The 17,546-nt window shown below is 38.9% G+C and overlaps 1 protein-coding gene across 1 annotated transcript in view; it reads right to left on the reverse strand.

The window, feature by feature from the left end:
* The window catches only part of LOC126259316 (titin homolog), a 951,541-nt gene that overhangs the window by 143,387 nt on the left and 790,608 nt on the right, over positions 1–17,546 (reverse strand). The window contains exons 31-34 of the mRNA XM_049955994.1: positions 7,629–7,834; positions 5,948–6,250; positions 3,635–3,798; positions 938–1,219 (exon numbers count right to left, since the gene is read on the reverse strand). Coding sequence (XP_049811951.1) covers positions 938–1,219; positions 3,635–3,798; positions 5,948–6,250; positions 7,629–7,834 — 955 coding nt within the window. The remainder of the gene's footprint in view (positions 1–937; positions 1,220–3,634; positions 3,799–5,947; positions 6,251–7,628; positions 7,835–17,546) is intronic.

The raw sequence follows: 17,546 nt of genomic DNA on the forward strand, positions 1-17,546 counted from the left end.
GGATGTGGAAGAGCAGTTGAACAGAATGGACAGTGTCTTGAAAGGAGGATATAAGATGAAATCAACAAAAGTAAAACGAGGATAATGGAATGTAGTCGAATTAAGTCGGGTGATGCTGAGGGAATTAGATTAGGAAATGAGACACTTAAAGTAGTAAAGGAGTTTTGCTATTTGGGGAGCAAAATATCTGATGATGGTCGAATTAAAAATGTAGATTGGCAATGGCAATGGCAAGGAAAGCATTTCTGAAGAAGAGAAATTTGTTAACATTGAGTATAGGTTTAAGTGTCAGGAAGTCATTTCTGAAAGTATTTGTATGGAGTGTGGCCATGTATGGAAGTGAAACATGGACGATAAATAGTTTGGACAAGAAGAGAATAGAAGCTTTCGAAATGTGGTGCTACAAAAGAATGCTGAAGATTAGATGGCTAGATCAGATAACTAATGAGGAGGTATTGCATATAATTGGGAAGAAGAGGAGTTTGTGGCACAACTTGACAAAAAGAAGGGACCGGTTGGTAGCAAATGTTTTGGGGCATCAAGGGATCACAAATTTGGCAATGGAGGGCAGCGTGGAGGGTAAAAATCATAGAGGGAGACCAAGAGATGAATACACTAAGCAGATTCAGAAGGATGTAGGTTGCAGTAAGTACTGGGAGATGAAGAAGCTTGCACAGGATAGAGTAGCATGGAGAGCTGCATCAAACCAGTCTCAGGACTGAAGACCACAACAACAATAACAACAACTTCAAGTACGCAGTTGAAAGTTTAATTGTTGACAACAACATTATGTTGAACTCAAAGTGACAGTATCGCCCATATTTCATATAGCTACAATGGGTATAATTGACTTCATACACAAGTAAGCAACTATTAATGAACAGAACATTTCACTGACTTATATGGTATACTCAATAGTTCAAACATCACATATTACCTCTGGTTCTGGTTGTCCCACTATCACACAGTCCAGTCTTGCTCGTTTTCCTTCAAATACAATAATATCTTTCAGGGGCACCTGGATGGATGGCTTAGTTGGTTCCATGTCACTTGCAAGTTCAGAGTCTGATGTTTCAGTTGGTAGTCGTCCTTTCACAGATACATTGCAAGAACTTGATGCTTCACCTGCTATATTCTTTGCTGTCACTACATAAATACCAGCATCTTTTGGAAAAGCTTCTGTTATGACCAGTGTTGCTTTGTTGTTTTCATACTGCACCTATGTATAACAAACATACAATAAATTTCTTCTCCTACTGCTCAATTCCATCATGTGAATTATGAAACTGAGCTAATTTTCATAAATGATAAATTATTCTGATGTACTAGTTGACCTAGAATGTAAAGATGTAGCACAAGAATCTGTCTACAGCAGACCAGTGAAGAAATTATGATTTCTCTTACAATATGAGAGGAATAAAATGATTATCTGGTGCAGTACAATCCCTCTTTTCTAATTCTCTAAATCCCATGGCCTTCCCCTGGGCAGATTAATTCCTTTTGTTAGAAGCAAGAATGGCATGAAGTTATACTAACAGTCATTTCCTATTTGGTTTTCAAAAACATAATTTAGACATGTCAGGCACTACTGTGAATGCAGACTTGCTTAGTACATCAATTTACAATGAAAATGTTCATAATATTCCACAAAAGAAACAAAATGAAATCAACTAAATTAGAGCACCTTATTAGAAAACTGTGTTTCCTTTCTGAATTCATCTCTCAGTGATATCTAAATAAGAGCGTCATCTGTATGTCAAGCCACAAGGTCAGTAATTCAGAATTTTGTAGCCTTACCACATTTCATTTCATATTATACACAAATATTACTTTTCACATGTTAGAGAATCATTAAAATTGGAGAAAATAAAAGATTTTTGCAACTGATTACATGTAAGCTACACAAAAAATTAAAAATAAATGTAATCTGTGGAAATCTCCTTGAAAGTCATAATAAATGTATTTTTATCTCGTCCTGTTTATGATCACTGAAATGAATGAATGAACGAATGAATGAAATGAAGTAGGTCAAAGTAAATAAGCTATTCATATTTACAATATATTGGTACTCACAGTCCCAGGCTTACACAGCGAAAATATTTCTTAATATTTTATTGCATCTGCTTCTCTCAATGGCATTTTGAAAGCACTACACCAATAATTTTATTTAAAACTTACACCATGCATTGCCATTTTATTATGAAACCCCATAATGCCTAATCAGCTTGTTTGCAGAAATGAAAGATGTGATAAGTAGGTGGACACTTGTCACCAATATCCTATGGAATTTCATGTAGTGGCATTATCATTGCATTAAAACACATTTTGCACTGTTTACTGTTAACAGAATGTCCAATCATTGATCATGATTGTTGATTACTCAACAATTTATTTACTGACTGGTGAAAAACTGTAATTAATTGTGCATTTATTTAGTATACGGCATTGTGAAGATGATAGGAGCACTCAAGCGATTTTTTTTTCTTTTTAGTCATAAAACAATGGAACAAGTGAATGTGATTTTTGTATTGCAAAACTAAAATTAAATTTTCAGTGGTCCAGACCCACATAAAAGCTTGAAAATAAATGTGAGCTCAGCATTTGCAAAGAGTGGAGAGGACAATGACTCGTAAACATGGAAGATACTTTCCATACATAAAAATAAAATAAAATTTTAACATATACAAATGTTTTTAGTATTTTACATATGATCTTCAAACAATAAAATGATGTTTCCACATGCCAACACTAGAAAACACAGGAGTGTTGTCACTTGCAAATTTCACTGAACACTTTCAAGTAGTACAAATACTATGCTATATGTTCAAATAATTGTAAGGTTCTTTGTGAAGCATAAGGTATCATCAGTTAATGCTCTACTTTCAGCCAGTACTGACAAATTACGCAATATCTTGGTAACAAATTATGTGAGGATTCAATGCATTCTAACCTACCAAGGATTGTGTGAGGAGTCAGCAGAGCAGGAGAAGCAACTGCAGCCAGCTGCCCACCATATTTCACTGCTGGGCTACACTCTGTGCACAGTCCATTTATTTTTAGCCAACTGTTAACTTGTGTTGGAGGGGACTAGTGGGCAGCATTTCTGTTGATTTGAACTGTTTCCAAGTTAAACAAAAACTGCATGGGCGTGGGCATGAGGCATATGGCAGAGTCTTGAAAAGACAGTTTCTTTGTATTTCCCAGATGAAATGGCAGATGGTTTTTCATATGTTCAGCAATTGCAGCATGTGTAATAAAAGTGTTAAGAAATATATAAACCTGTTATCTGAAATAAGTGTTTTTCCAAGTGCTGTTCAGTCAATAGACTTAGAGAAATGCTATTCCATTGAACAGACTGCTATTGTAAATATACCACAGACTATTTATTAAATTCCTTGACAACACCATTTGAGACAAGTGTGTCCAGTTACCTGCTGCTGTAATGGGAACAAGTGGATCAGGGTCATTACCAGTTTCTCTCCTGCACTGTGTGTCTATGTCTGTGCTTCCATTTCTTTAGCTACTGCTATGTGGTTTTCCTATTCCCCACCCATTCATTTTTAGTAACAAAGAATGTTTTATCAGTTTTTACTTTCATGCTTAGCTAATATTGTTTATTAAGAACAAAACTTACTTTTAAGTCCCTAGTTTCTTTTACAGGCTTATTATTATGAGACCAACTAATCTGTGGTGAGGGGAGTCCAGTAACTTCACATTCCAGTTTTATCTTCTGTCCAGCCCTAGCCATAACATTTGTTAATGGCACAATGAAAGCAGGGGTTTCTGTAGGTTCAAGAGCTGTGAACACATCAAAATACATGTAAATGTGCAGTGAATAATAATAATAAAAAGCAACAGTTTCAAAGTTCATTGTAATTAACAAATGTCATGTTTATTCATTCTTGCCTGTAAGTTAAGAACAGTAACTAACACTTGAAGATACTGAATAAATTAGTGCAACTACAATACCGAGACAAATTTATTTTCTCCTTGTTCCACAAAATAACTAACATGCAAGGTAATTTTTTTGTGACATGCAATTTGTTTGTGATTTATCTGGTTGCAACTGAAAAATCGTGATGGTTTTGCCTAATTTTTGCTTTTTTGACTACTCAATTGATAAAATTTATGGCTGACACGTAATTATGTCAGCATATCTTCATATTTTTTCTTCTCTACAATACTGGTAGCAACAATCTTTCAAGATTCATAGAAAGTGAATATATGAAAACTGTTCATTAATACAAATGTTGAGCTGGAGCATTGTGTGTGTGTGTGTGTGTATGTTGGCTCTCTGAAATTTTTTCCGTAGCTCCCACTACATTTCTAGAATTGGTTAGTTAACCCTTTAACTGCTCTGGATGTGTTAACATGCGTGCCTTTGTAGCTGTCCCTGTGTGCATTGAACGTGTTTACGCGTGCCACCAGTCCTTCTACCTGGTACTCTGAACGTGTCTACATGTGCATAAACACATTCAGAGCACACAGGGGCAGGTACAAAGCTGTGTGCGTTAACACGGCCAGTGCAGATAAAGAGTTAAACAAATCCTTCACATGAAATATAACAGTGATTACTATAAAACATTATACATAGAAAGAAAATTATTGCAGCAGTGGTTTGCATTAGATCATGTGCACAGTAGTATTTCTACATTTAAAATTACAACTTGAAATTAATTTCTTTCACCCCTCAATAATTTGGAGCACACCGCCTAATTGCAGCTGAGTATGCATCATGGAAGTTTATTTCAGGTACCCTATTATTTTAAGAGTAAGTGCAGATAAAGAGTTAAACAAATCCTTCACATGAAATATAACAGTGATTACTATAAAACATTATACATAGAAAGAAAATTATTGCAGCAGTGGTTTGCATTAGATCATGTGCACAGTAGTATTTCTACATTTAAAATTACAACTTGAAATTAATTTCTTTCACCCCTCAATAATTTGGAGCACACCGCCTAATTGCAGCTGAGTATGCATCATGGAAGTTTATTTCAGGTACCCTATTATTTTAAGAGTAAGTGCTTATTCCTGTGACAATACCCTTTTAACACTCTTGTTCTCTAAGTTCATCATGTCTTTGGCTAAATTTTTACCTGTATCCTATTTGTGCCCCTGACTGAATAGAATTTGTTCACTGAATATGAAAACATTTTAGTAGTATTCTCTCGGGCTATTTCTTCTTACAAACACACAGTATTTGTTTACTTTTTTACACATTTCACCCATGAAAGTGTCTTAAAATAGAAGAAAAGGTAATCTTCAATAGCCGATCATTCATAAAATAATAATTCATTCCAGCGTGTGTTTCAAAAAAGTATGTTTCTTCCCAGAATACTTTTCACAAGTACTTATTTTCTTTCTGGTTCAGTCTATTGGCTCTCATTCTCTTCATCTTCAGATAAACACTTTAAATACAATACTGATGGATCAACAGAAGATTTAAAAATAGAATCAGTTCATTTAACATTACAGATTTGAGCTTTACATTTCAACAACCATGAGATATTTGTCAATCTCAGAAATGGCCAAAACATCAAAGTCTGTATGTGTAATCATGTCTAGGAATTCTTCATCAGAAGTGTCTGGCCTGAATAAGTTAATACGTTAGAGATGGTAAAAGAGTTAAGGTGCTACAGAGTCTTAAATAGCAGGGACAACATTTCAGCAACATCCACAAGTAGCACAGAAATTTGCAGCACACTAATTTTAAGCCTTGCTTATCTATATGAGTACAAAAAGGAATAGAACTATAACTAGTTCCAGTCTTATCTTAATATCATATTATTACAGTTAAGAAAAAATGTGCATTATTACACAGAAAATTTTCAGTGTAGTGGATGTATTGTATGACCAACTTTAAACACACAGGAAGACAAGTATTACAATTACAATAAATAAATAAAATCATTTCCAAGCAAAATATAGATGTGTTACTTACGTTCCACAGTGAGACGAGCACAGCAGCTATCAGAACCAAGTGGGTTAGTGGCACGGCAACTGTATTCAGCTTGATCTTCTAGAAAAACTTCCTCAAATCGCAGTAACGCTTCTCCATTATTGAATGTTATGACATAATCTGGAGAAGCATCAACACATGTTCCATCCTTGAACCACTGTACAGTTGGCAATGGAACGCCTTCAACATGACAGCGTAGTTCATGGGAAGATCCTTCACGAGCAGAGCTGTTTTGCAGTGGCTGTGTGAAATGTGGTGGAGACAACTGCTCCTCAGGTTCGGCTTCTGTGGGCACCACAGGGCACATATCTGAAGTTATAATTTGAAGTAAAAACAACAAACCATATGCAACAAAATGGATAAATCCTTTCTTTATAAAATTTATATAAACAATAAATATGCTACAATTCCTCCATTCGAGGTGAAGGGATACTTCTTTTACAGGTAAAGTGAATGCAAATGCTACTGCAGGCAAAATGAAACAAGTCAATTTCACATGGCATTTATAAACATAAGAGTCCCAGTCCAGAATACAGTTTTAATCTGTCAGAAATTTTCACAGAGGAACATGACCGAAACTGGCGTGTGTATCAACAGAACATCTTCACACAGATGACAAAGTTTCTAGAACAATATATTTTTGATGTAATGCCACAGATCTTGATAATTGCTGCCTACATAATCCAATAACAGAATGAGTCTAAAAGAAGGAAGAGAGACTGTTGTCATGATGAATACAAGTTAGAGACTGAGGCTACGCTGAATCTAGCCAATGAAATTGTGTTGCAAGATTTTGTCTGAAATGATTGCTGAATCATGGGCAGGCAGTGTAATTTTAGACACCAATAACTGGGTCAGCAGATATAGAAAACTTGTGAAACTGTTCTAACAGCAAAAATCGTATTCTTCTGCCAAAGTTCCAACACAAGGATATCAAACTGCATAATGGAAAAAAATTTTGATACATAATTATGAATCGTAATGTAAAGACAAACTCTGCCAGTTCGCTCATTTTGAAAAATATCTACAACAATGAGAGAGATAAATGTGTTATTAGATTAGTTGTAATGAATGGATTATTTTAAGAAATATGCATGAAGAATTGGCAGTGGAATACTTTTTTAATTATGAACTCCATTTCACAAGATCAAAGTACACTGCTGCCCCTTAAAATTGCAACAGCTTGAATGTGGCATGCAGCAAACCTTAAATTGGCCTGAAGGGTAGTGCAGGCTACCGTATGCAAATGATTAGTATTTCAGTGCAACTGTGTTCTGGACTGGGACTCTTATGTTCATAGATGCCATGTGAAATCAAATTGTTTCATTTTGCCTACAATAGTAATGTAATCTACATTCTGTATATGAGAAGGATTACACAGCAAGTTTCACATTCAGAAACAATACTTCAGTGTTGTCTTACTCTGCACATATGTTTTGTCAGAAAGTTGCTTCATTCTTCTAGAACTTATTTTTTGCAGATGGTCATGGTCTTAACAAAGCTACTAGGAATATAGCGTCAGTTCTCAATTATAGCATGTGCTCTGAATTAAACAGACCACTCACTTCCAGACATTTTGTAATCTACAAGGTTTTGATGATCACCACAGTGGTCAGACTGATTTCAAGTCTATGATACATAGTGACTTTTAAATATTACACACCTTTTACTGACAGTGTTGCACTGGTCTCTGCTGTCCCTGCTGCATTTGTTGCTTTACAAGTGAACTTGGCAGAATCTTCTGTAAATGTTTCTTCTATAGTTAGTGAACAGTTTCCATCTTTAAATGTGGTCTGATAATCTGGGTTATTCTGAATTGATATTCCATCTTTATACCAGATCACTTCTGGCATTGGTGTACCTGTTACACTAACAAAATAATTCCAGATTATGTGAGAACACTCTGCATAATGAGATGTTACACATTGTCCAATCATATTAATGTGACCACCTGTCAAAAGCCAGAATAACCACTTTTGCATTGCAGACTGATTCAAAATGTGCAGGAAGAGTGTCAAAGAGATTCTGGAAGGTACCAAAAGGGCTGTGGAGCCACATCAACTCCAGTGCACAAGGTTTCTCGATTACAGCTCCATGGTGTGAACAGCCTGATCGAGGTGGTCCCACAGAACTGGGTTTACATACAGCAAGTTTTGTAGCAAGGGGACTACAAAAAACTCATCTTGGCACTTTTCCAACCATGCACATACACTGCGAGCTGCATGACACTGTGTATTGTCCTGCTGACAGATGCCACCATGCCGAGAAAAAACAAACTGCATGTAGGGCTGGCTGTGGTCCGCAAGAATAGTATGATTAGATCATCCAGGAAATGCCACAAAAATGTTCCCTAGACCAAATGCTCCCTCCTGTTGCAGCGTGTTTGCTGTAAGAGGTTTCACGCCGTACACGCCAACAGCCATCTGTCCAATGGAGCATAAAAGTGATTCATCTGAAACAACCAGTGGACACACAGTGGACATCCAGTTATGATGTTGGCTTGCAACCAGCAGTCAGTAAGGGTGCCTGAAACAGGCATGTGCTGTGAGGTCCATACGCAGCAGCGTTCACTGAACAGACACAGAGGAGACACATTTGAAAGCCCCATGGTTCATCTGGGCAATCAGTTGCATGTCTATTTGTCCACAGACATCTTCACAGCTGTTGTTCACCCCTGTTATCTATGGCCCATGGTGCGTCACAGCTTTCTCGGCACCAGTTTTGGATAGTGCCATTTTGCTATGCACAGTATACTTTAACCACAGCAGCAAGCAAACAGTTTACATACATAGCCATTTCAGAAATGCTCCCACCCTTTGCTCAAAAGCCAATAATCATTCCTTTTTGAACATCAGAAAAATCACTCGATTTCCACATTATGACAATGACTGCACTGTTTTCTGCATCCCCCCCCCAAACACATTTTATATACCCTCCACTGTTAGTGCTGCCATCTGCTATCTGTGAGTGGTTGTTGCAATTGATGTTGAACACAGGTGACGGTCACATTAGTGTGACTAGACCATGGATATATTAAAATTAACTCTTACCTTTTTTCAATATTTAACAATGCATATCCGGTATTTGTGACTATTATGCAAACATGCAAAGAAACATATAGCATGAAATAAAGAGTGCACAACTAAAGATGTTTTACATAAAAAAACATATCAAAATAATCTCAGCAACTTCAGGCTTATCTCTGATTACCTTCAGAGATTAAGAAATCAAAACACTTCATCAAAATTTAGAAGTGAAGTAGTTGTTTACAAATGATTATTGGCATAACAGCGTTTGTGTTGTTTAGTATTTGACTTAAAATATTTCTGTCTTGTCTAGGCTGTATTCTCACATCAAAGACCCAACTTATTACTGGCAGAAATTCCCATAGTTAGTACTATCAAATATGAAAAAATTCAACAAAATATGCGTTCTACTGTCGCTCTTTCAATAAATTATAATTTTATAGCAATACAGGGGCATTATATAAATTTCACACTTCTTCACAGCCTACTACTGTGATAGTCACATATTTTCTCATTTTGAACTATTAATATGATAATAAAGTACAGAAAAGACAACTGAAAAAGAAGACCTCAAAGCTTTTGCTTTTGCTGATGACCACAGCATCTGGGAAGAGGTGGAATGGAAGGTCAGAGGAGACTGCATTACTCGAGTAAAAAATTTACGAATTCAAGTTGACTGTGAATAAGGCTAAGAAAGTGTCAAATGAAGATGATTATGACACTTGTACCTTGTAACATCACACTGGAAGGAGAAAGGTTGAAAGTGTGAAAAGTTTAAATTATCTGGGTAGTGTCATATCAAGTGACGGAAGTGCCAAACTAGAAGTTTTAGACAGAGTAGCAAAAGGATCCAGCTTCTTCCACCAAGTGCGAAACATCTAAGAGATAAACAGATCATGCATAAAGTCTGTCTCCCATCAATCATGAAGTACAGTATGGAGACCTGTGTCATAAGTAAGAGACAAAGAGTGAAATGCAAGAATGTGAAATAAAAAACCAGGAGACGCAGAGTCAGGAACCAATATCTAGGAAGACCCGCAGGTGACCTTAACCATGGAGGAAAGAATGAGTGCTGTGAGATTGAAGTGCTTAGGTCATGTGAAGTGAGTGCACCAAACTCTATCTCCACATTGGTGTTTGGAGCTGGAGGTACCAGGATACAGATCAAGTGGGTGGCCTAAGACGAAATGGGCAGATGAGTTTAATGAAGAACTCAAGAGGAGAGGAATAATGTGGGATGTAGTGGAGAGAGAAAAGCTGTAAAAGCTGTACCAGGACAAAAATCAATGGAGGCATGTCTTCACAAAGTTCCTACCTGGCTCACAGGAAGGAAATCCTGATGATGATAATGATGATGATGGTGACATCAATGAATCAAAATATAGAAAGTAAGCTTATTTTCTAATGCTTTCATCACAAAATTCAGCCTTTACACATACAACAATTGATAATGAAGTGAAGCATTTGAGAACACCTGTAATAAAGACAACCAGAAATTTTGAACAATCAATTTCATATAAGAACTTTACCCCATTATGTACTGTTAATGATGATATATTTTACCTTGTACAAATGTGAATTAACTTAATTTTTTTCCAAGTCAGATAACAGACAATTTACCAAGAACCAACCAGCACCTTTAAAATATTTCATATATTTTTCCTTCTGTTGTGACAGCCTTGTTGAACTTGGTTATGATGAGTGAATCATCAGCAAAGAGCACTATTTCTGTTTTAACAGTGTAAAATGGAAGGTCATTAATACATATCAATAACAGTAGTAGCATCAGAACAGAAGAGATTCATGAGAGCTGAATGAATTAACTAAAATCACTCTATCAGTTACATACAAGGCAAACTTACTCACAGTACCCCTTAAGCCACAAACTTTTAAGTTTCTGTGATTTTCACAGATAAACATCTTGGTCAGATCACAAAAACCTCGACAGATGAAATCACCTTGTACTTCTCACATTTTAATAAGAGGGTCAGTCTAACATCTTAATTACCACCTTCAAAAAATGAAATTATATGTTTAATTTTTTGTTTGTTTGTAGGTACATGTCTGCAGCCCTGGTCTACAGTGAAATCCCTGTGACACAGTACCACAGCATACCACCCCGAAAAACCAAACAAAATGGCACAGCCTATTGATAAAGTGCAGTACCCTGTGGGAATTCATTTTGTCGCATTTCACGCAGAACACTGCTGCGACAACATATGCTGAGATGGTAGAAGTGAATGACAACAATGCACCATCATATGACCCAGTGGTTAGGTGGGGCAGAAGCTTCCAGTGTGGTTAAATAAGTCTGAATGACAAAGTTGCAGACCATCTCTCTTTGAAGAACTGGGGATTGCAAGATAACTGAAGGTTTTGCTGCTCTAAGACCAGAACATGACAAGTGAAAATAAGCCCTGGATCAGTTTTCAAGTTCTTGCACGACATTTTGAACACAGTAAATGTTGTCACCCGGTGAGTTCTGCAACTGCTAACAACCATTCTAAAATTCAGTTGAATCAAGACAGTGAGGCAGTAATGGAAATGTTGCAGCTATGTCAGGCCAATTCACGTGATTTCTTTAGCAACCAAATAACCGTGGATAAGTGTTGGGCATATAGTCATGGTCCTTACAAAAAGGAGCAAAGCTAACAGTGGAATCAAGTGTATTCATCACTCATCCATCTTTGAGCAAGGTGATGCCGAGTATTTTTTGGGACTGCTACGGTTTGCCAGTAACGGATTATGTTCGCGAGGAGCAAGCTGTCAAAGAAACAAACTATCAAAATCTCATGATGAGGGTATAGGAAACTATCAAGATGTAGCATTACAGAAAGCATTACAAGCTGAACATTACAGAAAGCTGTCTGATCGAGTGTCTTTGCTCCACAACCAGATCCTAGCTCATTCTGCACAGAACAGTCACACTTCTCCTTGTATGGTTTGCCACACTCCCTATATTCTCCTGATATGGCAACCAGTGTGCCTTTATCTTTCCTTGGATGAAGAAACCATAGTGTGGCATGTATTTCCAGAATGACAGCCTGGTGGTCTTAGAGTTGTCTTGTGACAGCCAGAGCGAGAGCACCAGCAGCAGCGAGTACTGTTTGTATAAAGCGTTTATTTTGCATTTTGTTTACGACCTTCCACTAAGGAAGGGATTCTATTTGTGTTTATCTGCTCAGCATAGAAACTAACAGTTCTTGATCGTTAGGAGAGAAATTTATTTTGTACTTATTTGCTGCGCTTAGCTTTTAAATAGTTTTTCTGGGAAAACCTAGCGTAGTTTTCGCGTCTCGTATTTCAGTGAGTGTTTCTTGATTATCAGAGTAGCTCATCAGAAGATTATCTTGGGAATTTGTCACCGTATAGAGTAGGGTAAACATAGTCATGTGTAGGGACTGTGGTTGTTGTGAGCGGACGCAAGGAGAATTGGCCACTCTTCGGGGGCAGGTGGAGGCTTTGTCTGTTAGGCTCATCGAGCTCGAGGCGCAGGCGTCGGCTCGTAGTGGCGTTGGGGCAACTGTGGTGAGACCTATGCCTACTTCGGTGGCCTTGGAATCACATGGAACCCCTGATGTCGCTGCGTCTTCCGGCAGTGAGCATCTTACCGGTCAGCCATCACTCCAGGGTGAATGGCGGACAGTGGTGGGCTCGCGCGTGCCTGGCCGAAAGGCGAAGGTGGGATCTGGCCGCGTGGCGGCTGCCTTACCCCTTTCCAACAGGTACGGGGTGCTTCCTAGTGGTGATGACATCATTTCCGAGCCACCACAGGATGCCTCGCCTGTTGGGCCAGTGGCCGATTCTCCGGCAAGGTCCCGACAGTCACAGAGGGCGGGCCTATTAGTTATAGGGAGCTCCAACGTTAGGCGGGTTATGGAGCCCCTCAGGAAAATAGCGGGTAGGTCGGGGAAGAATGCCAGTGTGCACTCGGTGTGCTTGCCGGGGGGTCTCCGTAATGTGGAGGAGGCCCTTCCGGCAGCTATTGAACGCACTGGGTGTGACCGGCTGCAGATAGTAGCACATGTCGGAACGAATGACGCCTGCCGCTTGGGTTCTGAGGCCTTGGTTCCTTCCGGCGGCTGGCTGATTTGGTGAAGACAACCAGCATCGCACGCGGAGTGCAAGCTGAGCTTAATATCTGCAGCATAGTGCCCAGAGTCGATCGCGGTCCTCTGGTTTGGAGCCGTGTGGAGGGTCTAAACCAGAGACTCAGACGACTCTGCGACTATAATGGTTGCAAATTCATCGACCTCCGTTATTGGGTGGAGAACTGTAGGGCCCCCCTAGACAGGTCAGGCGTGCACTACACACCGGAAGCAGCTACTAGGGTAGCAGAGTACGTATGGCGTGCACACGGGGGTTTTTTAGGTTAGAGGGACCCCCCCTTGGGCGAAACGATAAAATACCTGACGGCTTACCAGAGAGAACATCAGCATCGTTGATAAAGAACGTCCGTCCTCAGAGACCAAAAACAGGAAAAGTTAACGTAATATTGGTAAACTGCAGGAGTATCCAGGGCAAGGTTCCTGAATTAGTATCGCTTATTGAAGGAAATAGTGCGCATATAGTATTAGGAACGGAAAGTTGGTTAAAACCGGAAGTGAACAGTAACGAAATCCTAGACACAGAATGGAATATATACCGCAAGGATAGGATAAACGCCAATGGTGGAGGAGTATTTATAGCAGTAAAGAATTCAATAATATCCAGTGAAGTTATTAGCGAATGCGAATGTGAAATAATCTGGGTTAAGTTAAGTATCAAAGGTGGGTCAGATATGATAGTCGGATGCTTCTATAGACCACCTGCATCAGCAACCGTAGTAGTTGAGCGCCTCAGAGAGAACCTGCAGAACGTCGTGAAGAAGTTTCGTGATCATACTATTGTAATAGGGGGAGACTTCAATCTACCAGGTATAGAATGGGATAGTCACACAATCAGAACTGGAGCCAGGGACAGAGACTCTTGTGACATTATCCTGACTGCCTTGTCCGAGAATTACTTCGAGCAGATAGTTAGAGAACCAACTCGTGAAGCTAACGTTTTAGACCTCATAGCAACAAATAGACCGGAACTTTTCGACTCCGTGAATGTAGAAGAGGGTATCAGTGATCATAAGTCAGTGGTTGCATCAATGACTACAAGTGTAATAAGAAATGCCAAGAAAAGAAGGAAAATATATTTGCTTAACAAGAGTGATAGGGCACAAATCGCAGAATATCTGAGTGACCACCATCAAACATTCATTTCTGAGGAAGAGGATGTGGAACAAAAATGGAAAAAATTCAGGAACATCGTCCAGTACGCCTTAGATAAGTTCGTACCGACTAAGGTCCAAAGCGAGGGGAAAGATCCACCGTGGTATAACAATCATGTACGAAAGGTACTACGGAAACAAAGAAAGCTTCATCATAGGTTTAAGAGTAGTCGAATCATAGCTGATAAGGAAAAGCTGAACGAAGCGAAAAAGAGCGTAAAGAGAGCAATGAGAGAAGCATTCAACGAATTCGAACATAAAACATTGGCAAACAATCTAAACAAGAACCCTAAAAAGTTTTGGTCATATGTAAAATCGGTAAGCGGATCTAAATCCCCTATTCAGTCACTCGTTGACCACGATGGCACCGAAACAGAGGACGACCGAAGAAAGGCAGAAATACTGAATTCAGTGTTCCGAAACTGTTTCACTGTGGAAAATCGTAACACGGTCCCTGACTTCAGCCGTCGCACGGACGCCAAAATGGAAAATATTGAAATAAACGATATCGGAATTGAAAAACAACTGCTATCACTTAGTAGCGGAAAAGCATCCGGACCAGACGAGATACCCGTAAGATTCTACAGTGATTATGCTAAAGAACTTGCCCCCTTTCTATCAGCAGTTTATCGTAGATCTCTGGAAGAACGTAAAGTACCTAGCGACTGGAAGAAAGCGCAGGTCGTTCCCATTTTCAAGAAGGGTCATAAATCAGATGCGAATAATTATAGGCCTATTTCGCTTACGTCAATCTGTTGTAGAATAATGGAACATGTTTTATGTTCTCGTATTATGACGTTCTTAGATAATACAAATCTCCTTCATCATAACCAACATGGATTCCGCAAACAGAGATCATGTGAAACTCAGCTCGCCCTATTTGTCCAAGAAATTCACAGTGCCGTAGACACTGGCGAGCAGATTGATGCCGTATTCCTGGACTTCAGGAAGGCATTTGATACGGTTCCGCACTTACGTTTAGTGAAAAAAATACGAGCTTACGGAATATCGGACCAGGTTTGTGATTGGATTCAGGATTTCCTAGAAGAAAGAACACAACATGTCATTCTTAACGGTTCAAAATCTGCAGATGTAGAGGTAATTTCGGGAGTACCGCAAGGAAGCGTGATAGGACCTTTATTGTTTACAATATACATAAATGACTTAGTTGACAACATCGGTAGCTCCGTGAGGCTATTTGCAGATGACACGGTTGTCTACAAGAAAGTAGCAACATCAGAAGACTCGTACGTACTCCAGGAAGACCTGCAGAGGATTAATGAATGGTGCGACAGCTGGCAGCTTTCCCGAAACGTAGATAAATGTAATATAATGCGCATACATAGGGGCAGAAATCCATTCCAGTACGATTATGCCATAGGTGGTAAATCATTGGAAGCGGTAACGACCGTAAAATACTTAGGAGTTACTATCCGGAGCGATCTGAAGTGGAATGATCACATAAAACAAATAGTGGGAAAGGCAGGCGCCAGGTTGAGATTCATAGGAGGAATTCTAAGAAAATGTGACTCATCGACGAAAGAAGTAGCTTACAAAATGCTTGTTCGGCCGATTCTTGAGTATTGCTCATCAGTGTGGGACCCTTACCAGGTTGGATTGATAGAAGAGATAGACATGATCCAGCGAAAAGCAGCGCGATTCGTCATGGGGACATTTAGTCAGCGCGAGAGCGTTACGGAGATGCTGAACAAGCTCCAGTGGCGGACACTTCAAGAAAGGCGTTACGCAATACGGAGAGGTTTATTATCGAAATTACGAGAGAGCACATTCCGGGAAGAGATGGGCAACATATTACTACCGCCCACATATATCTCGCGTAATGATCACAACGAAAAGATCCGAGAAATTAGAGCAAATACGGAGACTTACAAGCAGTCGTTCTTCCCACGCACAATTCGTGAATGGAACAGGGAAGGGGGGATCAGATAGTGGTACAATAAGTACCCTCCGCCACACACCATAAGGTGGCTCGCGGAGTATAGATGTAGATGTAGATGTAGAGAGTGAACATTTCCTGAACAGTCAAAATCAGACTTCTACAACCAATGTCTCCTTCAAGTCATCCATCACTGGAAAAAATGTGTCATTGAAGTTTAAATACAAGAGAAGGCCTTACAACATCCCCAGGTTTCACGGTTACAGCTTGTTTTTTTTCAAGCTGGTAATTCAAACTTCATTATCACTAGTACACGATCGGTGAAATGGTAGATAGCATGTTCAGTGGAGAGGTGCTTCTGAGATCTAAATTGTGACTGGGTCACAATGTTAAATGTACGGACATAGTAAACCGTCCATGAAAACATTACCAGTTCCAAAAAAATTTAAAAGGAAGCTAATATTGAAATAGGTCAATAGTTATTAACATCTGCTGAACCTTTCTTAGAGCATGGTCTAATGAAGTTGTATTTTACTCTGTCTGAAATTATACTTTGTGCAAGTGATGCATTACATATATGACTCAGTACAGTAGCTATATTAGCGTATGACACAAAAACAATGAGTGTAACATTATAGCTCTACTAAAAAAGCTGGATTTTCCTTCAGATCACATGGAGGTGGGGGCAGGGTTAACACACACACACACACACACACACACACACACACACACAGACAGAAGGGGAGATAAAGATAGAGAGAACTGTAAGTTATAGAATGAGATGTTCAGTGCAGTTAAGGTATATGTTCATATTACTGCATGTATTGCACTTATGCATTAATCATTTAAAATGTTCCGAATCAACTGGACACCTATTAAGATGCTTTACAAAAAACATATTCTCGCTTTCATGTTGCACACAGAAGCATTATCAAGTTATCAATGTACAGGAAAACTTGATCAAAGTGGAACATCTAAGGTCTGGAAATCTGCCCAAACAGAACAAGTATCAGTCCTGACACACTCAGTACACTTTTATATGCTAATTTTTTATAAAAAGTGCAATGTGCCTAATGCAGAAATAGAATGTAAATTTTACGACTTAATTAATAGCTCTGATTGTTGCCAGCATGGAGGAACTGTATAAGGGGGGCTATGCTCTAGACTGAACGCTGAAAGGCATAATCAGTCTTAAATGATGATGATGATGATGATGATGATGAATTAATAGCTCATTGTATAATGCAGAAAAAAGCTTGTACAGTACTGTATTACAGTATACGTTAGTTATTCACGTCTCTAAAAGAACGCTGCATTTTACACAGTGACTGTACAACCCTGACAATGCCATTAAGTGGCGCAAAACCGAGAATAGTGGTTCAGCACAGTGCGGTGCTC

Source organism: Schistocerca nitens, chromosome 5 (genome assembly GCF_023898315.1).
Source record: "Schistocerca nitens isolate TAMUIC-IGC-003100 chromosome 5, iqSchNite1.1, whole genome shotgun sequence".
Taxonomy (NCBI): Eukaryota; Metazoa; Arthropoda; class Insecta; order Orthoptera; family Acrididae; genus Schistocerca; species Schistocerca nitens.